At 37.9% G+C, this 16003-nt stretch overlaps 2 protein-coding genes across 2 annotated transcripts; one reads left to right on the top strand and one right to left on the bottom strand.

Moving 5' to 3' along the window:
- The first annotated feature begins 613 nt into the window (after window positions 1-613).
- Window positions 614-2724, top strand: LOC107826165 (GRAS family protein RAD1-like). The gene has a single exon (XM_016653121.2). It carries the CDS (start codon window positions 975-977, stop codon window positions 2592-2594), a length of 1620 nt encoding a protein of 539 aa, XP_016508607.1. The 5' UTR covers window positions 614-974; the 3' UTR covers window positions 2595-2724.
- A 633-nt stretch (window positions 2725-3357) lies between these two features.
- LOC107826164 (RAF-like serine/threonine-protein kinase 20) lies at window positions 3358-15574 on the bottom strand. The gene is made up of 9 exons (XM_016653119.2): window positions 15243-15574; window positions 11580-14387; window positions 11419-11487; window positions 10512-10664; window positions 10220-10383; window positions 9919-10066; window positions 9612-9734; window positions 8865-8952; window positions 3358-3731 (listed from the first exon to the last, which is right to left on the bottom strand). The coding sequence occupies exons 2-9, from the start codon at window positions 14082-14084 to the stop codon at window positions 3547-3549; spliced, it is 3435 nt and encodes a 1144-aa protein (XP_016508605.2). The 5' UTR covers window positions 14085-14387; window positions 15243-15574; the 3' UTR covers window positions 3358-3546.
- Between the last annotated feature and the right edge of the window lie 429 nt (window positions 15575-16003).

The following is a 16003-nucleotide window of genomic DNA, read 5'->3' as shown; positions in this document are numbered from 1 at the left end:
TTCCTATATTCTAAGTACAAGTAAACTTGAAGATGCAAATATGGTTTTGAAACTAGAGGACCAATTAATTGACAATGTCATAGGCATGGACGATTCCATCCACACAAAATTTATCCCGAGATTGATTTGCCTACTAGAGGTCGATCCAAGTGAAGTCGAGTCTAATCGAGCATATATCAGGTTCAATCAAGTTCCATTTTTTTTTTTTTTACTTTTTTTTTTCTTAAATAGAATAGGAAAAATTGTCAAATTTGCTACTACTATATTGTCTTAAATTGAGTAAACTTTTTTACTAGAGGTCGATCCAAGTGAAGTCGAGTCTAATCGAGCATATATCAGGTTCAATCAAGTTCCATTATTTTTTTTTTTTACTTTTTTATTTTTCTTAAATAGAATAGGAAAAATTGTCAAATTTGCTACTACTATATTGTCTTAAATTGAGTAAACTTTTTTCTACGTTAAATTTTTGGAACTTCAAATCATACTTAAAAGTTAGAGAGGTAAAATTAGACTTTTTTCTCAAAAAATATGGACACGTGGAGTCTATCAAGTTCACGCCGGAGCTCTTCTAATGCGAAGGGAAAATTTGAGAGGATTTGCTAATGCCAAGAGTATGTATAGAGCAAAATACAAATAAGGACGTACAAGACAAATTTGAACCTTTTCGCATAAAATCGCACTTTTAATTCAAGAAATAGAAAGAAAATTCAAAGGATCATCCTTGTGCTGGAATATTTCATGCGTAAACAAGACAAAAGTGTTTTCCTCATTTCTTGTTGGGGTGTTGTCCATTGTCAAAATTCTCTCTCATCTCAAACAGTAAACAAAGAGAATATTCTTGAGTTAAGAGACGGCCCTCAAATTTAATTTGCCTCGTCCAACTGCTCCATCTTTCAACACATAACCCGCTAGCTGTATTACCTGCACATAGATAAAGTCCTAATTAACTTGTCTAAACAAAGCAAAGCAAACCAATGCATGAAATGAATTCGGATTGGGTGCTCTCCTTTCAGAGCCACAACCAAGATTTTGCCATTCGACAATTTTGTGCTGCTGCCCGAATGATCGATCAAGAACAACAACAACAACATTCACAAAATAGTATAGGTGAGCTGTACACTTATACTAGCACCCCTGATCACTCAGCCTCTTCCCAGGAGGAGCAAGAATTTGTTGATAGCTTCTTCAACATTGATTCTTACGACAAAGATCCTCTTGATCAGCAAGTAAATCTTGATGTTGAGGAGTTTGGAGACTTCACATCAATGATACTCAATGAATACAGTTACAAGAATCTATCAGTGCTGACCGATGAAGAACCAAGGTATACCGTGCTGGAGGCTTGTAGCTCAAGCGATGATCTTATTGGAGCAGAGAAGCCTTTTGACGCGGAAACAATTAGCCATGACCATGTGGAGGCAGAGGTGAATCAGGGGCTTCAGCTTGTACATTTGCTCTTGGCTTGTGCTGAGGCTGTAGGTTGTAGGGACACTCGACTTTCTGATTCATTGCTTACTCAAATCTGGCCTGCAGTCACCCCTTTTGGTGACTCACTCCAAAGGGTCTCCTATTGCTTTGCTTTGGGACTGCAATCCAGACTAACGCTTCTTCAACATAGAAATAATGCAGGTGCAACATTAATACAGGACCAGTTAGCAGCTTTGTCTAGAGTGGAGAAAAGAGAGGCCTATCATTGGTTGAACCAAATCACTCCGTACATGGCTTTTGGTTTCATGGCTGCAAATGATGCTATCTGCAAAGCTTCCAGTGGGAAGGAATGCTTGCATATCATTGATCTTGGCATGCTCCGTATTTTTCAATGGCAATCCTTAATTAGAACATTAACCGCACAACCAGACTCACCTCCTCCAAGACTAGTTCGCATCACAGGCATTCTTGAAGATACTCATGATTTTATGGAACTTGAACTAGGATTGAAGAGCCTTATGGATGAGGTTGCTGCTACTTCTTCAGGCAATATTCGTCTAGAGTTCCAAGTGATCAAGGAGCCAGTATCAGCATCGCTCTTCACTAGGGAAAAGCTTGATGTAAGAGAAGGGGAGGCTTTAATTGTGAACAGCGTCATGCAGTTGCACAAGTATGTGAAAGAGAGCAGAGGATCTCTCAAGACCATTCTTCAAGCCATCAAGAAATTAGGCCCTGCTCTGGTTATTGTGGTGGAACAGGACGCCAATCACAATGGCCCTTTCTTTCTAGGAAGATTCTTGGAATCACTTCACTATTACTCTGCCGTTTTTGATTCGCTTGAAGCTAGCCTCCCACGGGACTCCACCACAAGGATTAAGATAGAGAAGTGTCATTATGCAGAGGAGATTCGAAACATTGTGGCATATGAAGGATCGAATAGGATCGAGAGGCATGAAAGAGCAGACCAGTGGCGCAGGCAACTTGGACGTGCTGGTTTTCAGGTAGTAGGATTGAAGTGTATGAGCCAGGTTCGGATGATGCTTTCAGTCTATGGTTCCGATGGTTATACTCTAGCCAGTGAGAAGGGTTGCCTTCTGCTAGGATGGAAAGGAAGGCCAATAATGTTTGCATCTGCTTGGGAAGTCCACAATGTTGCCTCCTCCTGATATATTAGTGGACAATTCTTGCTGTTGAGTCACCTCATTTGAGAAAATAATACTAACCAACAAGGAGGTTCCTATCATTTCACTGGAATTGAGTATCAGCAGCAATGCTTGCTTTGAATTTTTAGAGCTCGCTATATTACCATTTAACCTGAATTTTTTTGCCCCACAAATTTTGAGTTTTGGTTATTCACTTTCTGATATCCAACTAACAAGATATGATATCCGGTGAGGAATCCTTATTTTTTCTGAAAGCACGACTTTGGCAGTTGGAGACAACATTGACCATAGTCAGACACCCAATCTTTCACAAAGGCCTATAAATTTAAGGCACCAGCCTTTAAGAAGCTTTCTGATAATATTAGATCTTCCAGGTCCGGAAACTTGCAATAAATCAACTACCTCCTTCCTCGGTAGCAGTAGATGAATAAACACTAAAAAAGCAGGGAAATTTCTTCACTGGTCATGGTACTTTTATTGGAGAAAAAAGGGCAGACCGGTGCACAAGGCATCCCGCGTTCACGCAGAGTCCGGGAAGGGCCGCACCCCAAGAGGTGTGATGTAGGCATCCCGCGTTCACATAGGGAACAGGGAAGGGCCGCACCCAAGGGGTGGTACTTTTATTGGAGCAGTAGATGAATATCCAAGGGCACTGATGCAAACCTCAGCAGAAATGCTGCAGTTTCAAAGGAGAACCGAATTGACTGCAAATTTTTCAATTGTGAAATACTATAAATGATTGTCATGCCATGAAGAACTCTCGAACGAACAAAAGACTTCTTTTCTTACTTTTCCCAAACAGGATACACAAATATAAGTTTGCAGTAGCTCTCCCTGATACAAAAGTGATCCTCATTTCTAGAGTAATTGTTTATATAGATGTCTGGGCATAATCTTTGCTGCTCCAATAAAATGAATAAATTTACCACGTAAACAATTGGAAGGTAGACAACTATTAGTTAGATGCCTTGTGACCGGTAGTTTTGGAAGCAGAAGACAATAACCGTAATCGACTAGCAATTTCCGTAAAAGATGGCCTTGATGCAGGATTAGGGGCCCAGCATTGCTCCATCAAGCACCTCCATTCTGGATCACAGTAGCTAGGAATTGTTGGCCTCAGTGTATTGTTAACAATACCTCCTGCATACGAGGAAGAATGTATTAAAATGACTAGCCTGATCAAAATAGCACATCGACAAAAGAACAAAACTGCTGAACAGCACTAGGGGTCAACTTCATAAAAAGGTTCAAACCGGGGTATAAATTGTAAACAAGATTATGCATAAGGAATAATGTAGCAAAATTACTAGCCTGATTAAAATAGCAAATCAACAAAAGAACAAAACTGTTGAATAGCACTAGGGGTCAACGTCATATAAAAGGTTTAAACAATTGTTTTAGGCCCTTGGGAGTCACCAAATAAATTTAAGAACATTGCCCAGATTTGTCAAGATTTGACAGCAATGCATGAAAAGATGCCTAGTTTGATTCAATGAAATTCTCAGAGAAATAATTCTACTACAAAAATCAAACCCTCGTCTTTCTAGTTTCTCTTGAGCCAAGCAAGCACCATGTGTTGCAACCCATCCAAAACACACCATTTTAGGAGGATCCTTAGTCTCCAGATCATCTTAGCAGACTGTTCATCTACTCTGTCTCCCTGAGCTAGCAACATTTGGAGCACGGATGGCTATATTTCTGGGAGCAAACTCTGGGTGAATATGAAGCGCATGGATACAATTTATGCCTTGGAATGGAAGACAATTTCGAATCAGCTTCATCTACGAACATGGAAGCTAGTTATAGGAATTAATAGAGAACTTCCCATCTACTGGCTGTCCGTTGCATTGAGTCCTCCCTATCCTCAATTATCACCACTGAAGTCGATTTTTGCAGCAGAAGGTTAACACCTCCAAATCTCCCAATCATTAGGATGTCTCCTGAACTGCAAGTTCCATCAATTTTCAGAAGAGCAATCAGCAATCCTTGTGTTAACAAGAGAGAACAATTCTGGAAAAAGAACTTTTAGTGTCATATCCTCCACCAATTTTTCACTCCACAGTTTAATCTTTTTTCTGTTGCCCACTTTTAATTAAGTATTTTCATGGAACTCTTTCCATGACCCTCTTATTTTCTTCCATACTGCTACACCATCAGGAGCTAACACTAGATTGGAACACCATCTCCATCCCTTCCATAATTTGAGATTTTCACCTCCATAAATCATTACTATTGTCACTAAATCTCCAAAGCCACTGACACAATAAGCATTTATTGAGAAGTCTTAGAGACTTTACTCCCGTTCCCCTTTCTTTATCTTTGATAACAGTGGACCATTTAACTAAATGTATTTTCCCCTTCCAGAATTTCCTTCCCATAAGAAATCATTCCTCAACTTGTTTCATCTCTTCTCCACCTTTGTTCGGATTGGAATTAGAGATATAATATATGTTCGAATTCCATCCAATACACTATTTATTAAATTCAATCTCCCACCAAATGACAAGTATTGCATTTTCCAAGGTGCCAACTTCTTTCCTCATTTATCAATGAAGCCTTGCCAAACCCCCTGATCTTCTGCTTTGCTCCAAAAGATAGGCCCAAGTATACTGTTGGAAACTGTACCGTGCTCCTCATTGTTTCCGCCACTTATCCAATTTTAACAGAAAATATGCTGCTCTTTCTCTTTGCCAAGTTAACTTTCAATACAAACATTGCTTCAAAAGCCAATGAATCCCTCTTATATATAATAATTGCTCTCTGTTGGGTTTTTTAAAAGGATGGAGCAGCAAAGATTAAAAGTATTGGTTGAAAATGTCTCTCAATAATTTTATTAAGCATAACGAGGCTTTAAATAGCCAAGTAGGAACAAAAAATCCACATAATTTAAAATTCAAAAAATCTAAAATATCTCAACTAACTTAAACAATCTAATAGAAATTTAAAATTGAAAATCATTCTAAGACTAAGCAACTTATTATGCTAAAAAAGTTATTGCAGTAACTGAAAGCAACAAAATTTCAACACTCCTCCTTTGCTTAAGTTGCTGCAATTTAAAAAGTTGCTCCTCCTCAATTCTTGCTTCTGTTATTTGTCCCTAAGGATTATTTTGAGCATCACTGAAATTGCACACTTTTGTTAGTGTAGTTCTTTTTCTTCTTTTCTTCTTTCTTTTTCGTCTTATGGTTTTGTGCATAAAAAACACCCTAGTGACCTTGTCCTATCTGAAATCTCTTTTGAAAGTATTTGATTCTGGACAATGATAGGATTTTCAGGGATTGCTCCTAAGGATTGTTCTTCCATTACAACATTCAATTAATCATAGGTTTTAAGAAATGATTTCGTTTTCACTGAGCAAATCTGATAGTTATCGCCAGTGAAAGTTTGTGGGGCATTCAAAGAGAGACTGATCCTTGCCATGTTTGAAAATGGGTTTAAAAATTGATATTGGTTAAAAATGATTTGAAAATGGTTCTTTGGAAGAACTCACAGATCCCGTAAGACAAATGAAGCTCTTGATACCACTGTTGAGTTTTTTAAAAGGATGGAGCAGCAAAGATTAAAAGTATTGGTTGAAAATATCTCTCAATAATTTTATTAAGCATAACAAGGCTTTAAATAGCCAATTAGGAACAAAAAAATCCACATAATTTAAAATTCAAAGAACCAAAAATATCTCAACTAACTTAAACAATCTAATAGAAATTTAAAATTGAAATTCATCGTAAAACTAAGCAATTTATTATGCTAAAAAAGTTACTGCAGTAACTGAAAGCAACAAAATTTCAACACTCTCTCTCTGCTTCACATAATAGCAAAGTTTCATCTGCATACTACACATTCGAGACTTTTATACTTTTGTGATCTCTGTCTTCTATATTAAAGCCTTTGAGCCATCCATCTGCAACTACTTTCCTCAATATAAGACTTGAGATTTTCATCACCAATACAAACAAAAAAGGAGATAAAGCTTGTCTTAAGCCCCTTTTTGACTTGAGAATCCACTTCCAATTGTGAAAAATAGAAGAAACTTCTCATTGACTTATTCTTATAATCAAGAATCTCTGAGGGCTAGTGGCGCATGGTTCGAAACTCGACAGATAATGGGCCCACTCTTCTCAGAGGCGGATCCGGGATTTGAAGATAGCGGGTGCCATATTTCCATTAATGTACGCCTCGCACTGAGCATAAAGTTTTAATGTGAGTATATATCGGCCGGATTCAATTCGGTTTGATACATTTCGAGTTCATACAGGTCGGTTTAATAAATTTAACGACATTTTCAATAGAAAAATCAACACAATCTTATAAAAATCAAATCAGCACAAGTAAAAATTAGCAATCTTCCTTCAATAAAGGAATCACACTTTTTTTATTAAATATTTTTGCATAAGTGAGTATTTTTAATAGGAGAATCACACTAATCCTATAAGAGCATAAGCAAAAAAAGAAAAAATTTGATATAGAAATTATACATTGCAAGCAATATATTTTCAATAGGACAATTGCACTTCGTATATAAAATATACAAACTAACAGAATTTTGAAAAGAATAATCTTGTGTACTTTTTATTAACACAAGTGACAGAATTTTGAATTAAGAGCCACAGTTTTTATTTATGGAAAAAGAAAAACGAAAAAAGGAAAATGATAGAAAAACAAAGGAAGTAGAAAAGACAAAGACAAAAGGGAAAAAAATAAAAGAAAAGGGAAACTGGGCAAACGAAAAATTGAGTTCCTCATTAGAATCAGACTCAAACCTAAGCATAAACATGAGAATAACTTAAGAAACCAATTCCCAACAAGGCACCTTCCTCTGGTTTGATATTGAGGGTGGCAACGTATGCATTTAACCATATTCTAAAATATTTCAACATATATTTTTAAAAAGTTTGCCAAACTTGCAGGTGGCATGGCACCCCCACCTCTCAAGGTGGATCCGCCACTGACCCTTTTACCTTTCTCCATTTATATACCAGACTCTTTGTCTATGGCATGGTTCGAACCCATGACTTGCGCCTAACCTCATATCACATGTCGCGCTTTATTTATTGTTGTTTGAGCCACCTTGCATGCACCTCGACTATTCCACCCGGTACCTCTTATCTCTCACCCTCTGCCCTTCCAGGGTAGGGGTAAGGCTGCGTACATCCTACCCTCCCTAGACCACTTTTGTGGGATTACACTGGGCTGTTGTTATGTAGCTTTATCTCTCACCAGCATAGGTACCGGGTAACTCTGCTCACCAAAACTTAGGCAAATGGGAAATCACCTAGTATTTATTTTTTTTTGTAACTCTGACGCGATTTGCACCTTGGTATCCAAGGGTTTTACTCACTTCATTGACCACTGGGTCACACCCTTAGGTGTTACATCACATGTTGAGCTCTTACCACTAGATCAAAGCACTGGGGACAAAAACTTCTCATTGACATGAGACATGCTCCATATATAGGAGTCATAAGCCTCACAAACTATGGTAGGTAACTAATTTCAACAGTAATAAGGTAAGTAAATATCCTATAACTAAATATAAAATGTTCAAAGGTATCCGAACATTCTTTTTTTAAGTACAATGAATCTAAACATGTATAAATCTAGACATATATTCTCTTGATATTGTAATAGAACTCCTCAAACTCAAAGTGAGAAACCAACTTGAGTTTGTTTATTTTGGAAACATAAAAGTTGAAAGTGAAATCTCACGGGAATAGTGCACAATCACCATAAAGAAAAGCGGTGTTGGAATTTTTTCCCCGAGTTGGTAACTGCACAATGAAAAAAAGTGCCTCTTGCACTATACACAGAAAGGAATTTATTCTTAATCTTGGAAAAGAGATATGGTGTTGTAATCAGCACAACTTGAATTAGTAGAACAAGAAATTGAAATTCAACGTATAGAGAAAGGCGTCGGTTGTGCACAAAGTAGCAGCGCCGCTCGCTGGAGAGATAGTAGCACTAGAACGATCGCTGGAGAGATGAACAAGGCTTGAACGATCTCAGGAGAGAGGAGCAACGCCTAAACAATTGCCAGAGAGGAGCTTATGCAAAAATGGTTGCAAGAGAGATGACTAACGGATATACAAATTGGTTCAAGACACAGTAACCTAGTTTATAACAGTTAAGATCGAGATTCCTACTTAGCATGCTGATTTGAAACCAAAAAAGAAAAGTAATGCTGATATACAATTTTTCAAGGCAGAGTATCCTAGCTCATAACACACCAATTTGATACCACCTAAATCTTTAAACATAGAAAAGAAAAGAGCTGACCTATAATAGCTCCATAATGCATATTGGCATAAGGTTCCTCCCCAGTGAGAATCTCCCACATGACAATACCAAAAGAAAACACATCAACCTGTTGAATAGTCAAGAGAAAAGAAGATCGCTAAAAGTTCCCATAAGCATGATAAGTACCTAAATGTAGGGAGTACAGGTGAAGAAAATGCCAACTCCCAACTCTCTAACTATTCCAATTATCACATCAAACATGTAGAAAACACCGGAAAAGACTGTTGTGACTTCCTATGATTCTATAAAGTCCATAAAAATTGAAATAGCGACCAGGTGCTCTCCTTTTACGAGAAAATTTAAGGAAGAAATGACTTCCATCCTTAAAGGTTATTGCCTTTAACATATTCTATCATTTAAGTGAAATATAAAAACTAAAGAAGGAGAAAGAAACTGATTTTATAAAGAAATAAAATTGGGAAATTACCCTGAAGCCTTTGTCCAATCACTGCCCAAAGGGGAAAGAAAGGTGTTTTGTGTCTTGTTTTTTGTGGGGGTATGGGGGGAGGGGGGGAGGGAGGGGAACAGATGACATGCACAGGGAGAGGAACTATTTCCATTTTGACAACATTTTGACTACTCCTTCACGGTTTTGACAACATTTTTGCTAGGACGAGGGGCCGTTTGTTTTTAAAGGGACCAAGAAGTGCATTAGTACAGCACAGACTTGAAATTCTCTGTTTCCTAAAGTGAGATAAACAGAGAGACATGAGGTTGCCATCTTACTTTTTCAGAAACTTTGCTGCTGCTACCATTTAGCAACTCTGGAGCCATCCATGGTAGTGTTCCTCTCACACCACCAGAAACCAAGGTGTTTCGCTTTATCTTTGACAAACCAAAATCACCTACCTAGCAAGTCCATCACAAAAATATCAAATACTAATTTCACATTTGCTGGCAGATAGTTTACTAGGAACCTTAACTCATATTCCTTTTTTTTTATGGGTAACTCAAGTTACACGCAATATCAACAGAAAACCAAATAATAAATTTAAGATCATCTAATTAAACAACAATAATATCATGATTAGACCTTGCAAATTGGTCGCGATGGATCTTTCAAATTCACCAGCAAATTGTCACATTTCAGATCAAAATGCACAATATTCTTAGAGTGCAAGTACTCCATTCCAAATGCCGCATCCATTGCTATTATGAGTCGTTTACGGCGATCAAGATGTCTGTAAAAGGTGAATATTATATCATAACAGGGGAACAAGGCTCAAAATAGAAAGAGAGTGGATATGTCGTTTCGTGTTCTCGGAGAAACTAATGATCCAGATATTTTGTTTGGAATGCGTGCAAAATTCTGAGAGCTAAAAGTGGGGTTCTACCTATCTTTGCGGATCAGAACATGTCTTAGCGAACCATCAGCCATGTACTCCGCCACGGTAGCTAATGTACCCCCAGGTCCATCTTTCACTGCACCATAAAATGCCACAACGTTTGGGTGGTGAAGCTTTGACAAAATCTCAGCTTCTCTCCAGAACTCTATGGCCTGGAAGGTGGAAAGATTATGAGTAGCTGATCTATAGAGCTTTAACACACATACTTTAGGCACTAGGCAAAGCTATGAAGAGAAAAAGGGGGGAAACCGCTTGGGTCCGTAGGGTTAAGAAAGGTTACCAATCTCTCTAGTTCTGTTGATTGCCCAGTGAAGCAACTCTTCTTTATCCGCTTAATGGCAACATCCGTTCCTCTCCATTTTCCATGATACACTGTGCCAAATGTGCCTGAACCAAGTTCTTTCAGTTCCTCGAGGTCTTCATTCTTAATGATCTGCAAGAAAGCAATGTGAAAATGAGGACTATTGAGAACTCCTTTGTCCACCTCCCACCCCGCCCCCTCTATAATACAAAGAGTGAAGCCTAGGAGAAGCTTAGGATTTTTAAGCAAAGAATTTATGGAAATGTTTTTGACAGCAGGCTGTTTAATATAGCAAACCATACCCCCACTCTTCTGCCCAGTTTGTAGCAGTATGTTTGATACAGCAGGAAATAAAAGCATTAGTAAAGCGATGGTAGGATATTTCCAAGACATGGTGTTCATTCAGTATCTGGCAATAGGAAAGGAAAGAAAATTCAATGTATTTGAAAACTCCTCTCTATCACATCAAAAGCTTCCAGCAGGTGTCTACCCAAACTTTCCTCCTAGCAAATGTACAAAATATCCGTAGTTAGACATATCACTTCTCTCTCCAGTCTCCCCACAGGTGAAAGTCCATTGTGTCCCCTGCCTTTACTCCCTTCAGGATTACTTAAACGCTTTTTCCTTTTCTCAGCCTTTTAACAAGGACAATATCCATTCCCTTCCTAAAGTGCACCTTCTTGCATGTAATAGCATGCAAATGAATAGAAAGGTACCCCCCCCCCCCCCCCACGATCACCCTAACATCTTTCATTTCCCAGCCTTTTTACTCCAGGAACTTATCTATTTCCTCCCCTAAAGCCATAATTTACGAACAGTTCAATTACGAACTCCTTATGTGCCGCACTCATCTTTAGATTCAAGAATGCAAAATTTGAAAGATTACCTGCAGGGAGTTGATGTCAATATCCTCAAGTGTACGACCTAGAGGCAGTCCAACGTTTTTAAACCCATCCTAAGAGCACAAGGGATCAAAGATTTCTTAGGAAAAAAAAATACACTAAGACAAGAAGCTCTATTAGATCATATATTGGCAGAAAAACGCACCTCAGAATCAATATCTAAAGCCCTAGATTTATCCATCATATCATCATCATGCATGTCCTCGCTAACTTCTGTTTGGGTTGCGCCAAACCCTAATTGAAGTTGACTATCAACATCCCCAAGTGCATGAGGCAGCTCTTTGGGACCATCCTCAGCACTATTTCTTTGTGGATCCAAGTTGATTGTTGAGGGCATACATTCATTAGCTGGAGGAGGCCCTTCATTAAAATTTTGGAGACCCGGTGTGAAAGCAATGTGATCTTGGTCAATTAGCGAAATATCTTTCCTAACAAATTCATCACCTGCCAATTTTTGAAAAAATGACCAGTGTTTTGGTTCCTCATTTTGCATGTTTAAACTCATACCAGCTCCATCCTGCTGAACTGGAGAAATATCAGATGAACTATTAGAAAGTATAGCTTTTGCAAATATATCAGATAGGATATCACTAGGGAACCGGTCATTAATATCAATCAAGATATCTCCTTGCTCAGATCTGGGTAACACAACAGATGGTTCCCCTTGAAAAGCACACTTTTTGTATTTTCCCATCCAATCTGAAGATTGAGATTGCTCTTGAGAGTTAGTATATGTGAACTTGCTGCCAGCCTTGTTACCCTGATGAATTTCAAGATGAATGCCCCCCACATCTTCGCGGTGGTTTTCAGCATCTGCATAGGTCAGTGGACTTGGCCTTGATCCACCATCCTCCATCCGCTTGACTAAATAGTTTGTATACTTATTGTCGGCACATACTGTTTGTTGATTATCTAGGGGAACCTGATCCACATGCACGGCGTTTTTCATATTTGCAGCATTTGGAATAACCTGCTTCAAATTCGCAGGCGCTCCAAGATCATGTGCTGCAGTTTGAGGACCATAGCTCAATGGCTTTTCGGTAGAAACAAGCTGCTCATTCATGTTTCTATTTTGCATTTTCTCAATGGATTCTTTAAAAATTTCTGGCTGTGCAATATCTGTATGGGAATGAGTTGCAAGAAACTGTGAATTGTGTGAATCGTCCGACTTTGATAACGTGTTAAAGAACTCTATCTTCCCTCTTGGGATTTGCACAGAACAGAAAGCGCTCTGAGGTGGTGGAGCAGGATCAGAGAAGCTTAAATCCGTTGAATCAACCATTAAAGTGACAGACTCAGGAACAAAAGCCTTAGTGTACATATCGGGTCCATATTGTTTCACTTGTGTTTGGGAGCCTTGACCTTCAATATCATTTTGGTGGTCCACTGCACAGTCTGCACCCTTGGAGGACCAATGAGTAGCACTTTGAGTAGCTGAGAATTGAGAATTAGAACTATAACCAAATTGGAATTGCTGCTGCTTACTGTCATCACAATTTTCCATCTGGCCATGATGAAAGCATAAATCAATGTCATAAGCACTGGGGGGACTTGGTACATTAGGCTGAGCAGATTTAGCAATCAACGACGAGTCATCAAAACCAGCTGAAGGTAAGTTACTCGCACCAACAAAGCCCGTAACAGATCTACCTGAGTCCTCCTCCATGTTATTTCCATCCAACTCAGCTAAGTTATTTGCAGAAGAACCTAGAAAATGCAAAGTTGAGCTACTTCTTGATCCAGTTTCCAAGCCATTGATGGCTACTACATACTGAAACTCAGAATCCGCATCTGAATTTGTTAAACTCAAATGAGCATCATCCAATTCAGCAATGGAAAACAAGAAAATCCTAAGCTTTTTTGAAGTATCTCCATCTTCTAGGACATCACATTCCTCCAACATATTCTGCAAATCCTCGTCACAGGACACAGTAACTAAAGCATCAAGATCCTCCCCAGGTAGTTGATATTTAATTATATGAGTTAGATCATATATTACAACAGCTTTCTGCCACAATTCATTCCATGTAATGTCCTTCCTGATGCGGATAACCCGTGTTTCACCACCAACATACCTGAGCTTCCCATCACTAGGCCGAGGTAATACCTTACCGCCAAAGCTACACATCGCCTTAAGCTTTTCCACTGAATCGTCACATGCTCCAGATGAGGTATACATAAGAGTACGGAAACCACAGTAATCTGATGATGTTAGTTGCACTGACCCATTGTAATTTTTGTCTTCATGTAGGGAAGATTTCTGTTTCTCAAACTCTTTTGGACCTTTTTCAACCATCGCTAGCATGGAAGTGTCGGAACCACCATCAGATCCAGTATGACCGATGCCTAAGATGCCTTTTAGCTCCAAGTAACCTTGTGGAAAACTAGGATCACTAGAAGTACTGGGAACATAATTTTTCCCGGGATTAACACGATCACGCATGAACTCAAGTACAAACTCTTCTCCTGTTTGTAAAGAGAAATTAAGCACGGGCTTAGCCTCTGAACAATTATCTTTTGGAGCCTTTATATTATGATGTGGATGATCAGGAAGGTCCGATGTAAAAACCGGAGGTTCAGGTTGAAATTCTGCATTTGGATATTCAGCAGAAGTGAACTGAATACAATTCCCATTGTTTGATTGGTCCATTAGACCACAACCCCTATAAATTCAACCTCAATGGTAACAGATATGGATGCCAGTATACTTAGTTATGTCTATAAAGGAGCACCACGAACCTAAATGCAGTAGGATAAACACTTTGCTTAGAACAAGTCTATCCAGAGTTCACCAATACATATGCACTAGAAGCAATTGACAATCGGAGGTACATTACTAGCTACTGACTTGAATTTGCTCTAACAAAATTAGGGTCTCAATTACTTCATGAAAGGCAATTTCTCTTTCAAGCCACAAACGCTCCATCCAAGTACACTTCTTAAACCTTTAATGCTGACAAAAAGGAAAAAAAAATTAGATGTGGAGTTAATAACAGTGCAAGAAATGTATCAAACAAATTATTAACAAACTACAAACTTCCGAAAGTCCAAGAATAAGTGGACTTTTCTTTCATAGGCTTCTTTGGTCATATTTAACAATAATTCATACAGATACTCCCTCTCTTGCTTGAGCTTCAAATCCATAAGTTTTTTCTAAAATACTTGCTGAAATAATCCAAGGCTATGTCATTCAATTCGTGCACATAGTACATGCCCTCTAATTCAAATTCACATTGCAGTGAAACAATAACTTAGAAGGTCTGAAGAAGACAAAAGTCCTAAAAGAAGTTTCTTGCTCAAAATAGCAGATTATCTATCCTCTGTCTTTGTTTTAACTTTAGTACGAAATACATTGCATAAAGTGATCTCTGCCCCCTCAAAATCAAGGCATTCAAGATTATAGTTAACCTTGGCGACCAAGCCTTTGTCTTGAAGTTTTGTCATTATATTGTTAGTATTTACGATTGGTTCATTTCTACCTATTCTCTAAGCCGAGCTTTCCTATTACTTTTCTATCACAGTTTAGTACAGCAACGAAGACTTTGTTTGTTCTATCAGTTGTTAGCTTCAGGGTCAAATAAAATCAGTGGCAAGCAGAGATCTACAATTCCAACTCAAAAAATGTGATAAGGTTTGAGTTGAAGATTATTCAATTGCTCTTCCAAAGTCTAAAACGTTGAAAGAACATTGTAAGGGGAAAGGAAAAAAAAGAAAAATGAGTTGCTGAGAAGCTTTTAGAAAAAGGAACCAAAAGTCTCTTAAGCTTTTAGAAAAAGGAACCAAAAGTCAAAAGAGATAAGATGGTTACCTGAAAATAAGAGTTTGACAAGCTTGCAGCACATAAAACCGCCATTTTGACATTTGAATTTGTATACTTACCTACTGACTACATTAGTATTTACATTTCTTTCCCCTTTCACTCCCTCTCCTCTCTATCCAATATGTTGTTTGCATTTCTTCGGTTTTTCAAACAAAAAAATACTAGAATGACGGCTTTGTCTCAAGCGTCTCTCTCCTTCACCTTTCTCTCTTCTTTCTTTGACTCCAAATTTTGTCCTCAAACCCCTAAGCTTTCTTTTTCTATTTTGTTGCTCTACTTCTCTATCACTTTCGTCCTTTTTTCCTTTTTTTTTTCTCCCTAGGACTAGGATATGAGTTTGAAGTTGAAGTTAAAAACAAAAAGGAGTATGGAAGTTCTCTTTTCTTCTTTAGTTTATTTCTTTTTGGGAAAATTCATTTGTTCTTCTATAGTCATTTAGTAGTACAACTTTATTTTAAAAAAATAGACGAAAAGAACATATCATAGTCATTTTATTATTATTATTCAAATCTATTCTTTTCCAGTTGAAACTGCAATGCTAATAAAAATATATAGGACTAAAGAAGCATACTGCTCTACTTGTTTATATATTTATTAGATGGCGGTATTTATTTTAATCATGTTACTATGTTTGCTTTAGGTCATATACTTTCTAAGAATCTTTTAGACCTACTATTAGAGATTCTTATGTCATAGAAAATATAGAGAATAGAGAACTTATTGTACTTATCATTTTGTATTTTTGAATT

The sequence above is a fragment of the Nicotiana tabacum genome, chromosome 9 (genome assembly GCF_000715075.1).
Source record: "Nicotiana tabacum cultivar K326 chromosome 9, ASM71507v2, whole genome shotgun sequence".
NCBI classification, from domain to species: domain Eukaryota; kingdom Viridiplantae; phylum Streptophyta; class Magnoliopsida; order Solanales; family Solanaceae; genus Nicotiana; species Nicotiana tabacum.
The sequence above is the reverse complement of the archived record's forward strand: the minus strand, read 5'-3'. Positions and strand labels throughout refer to the sequence as shown.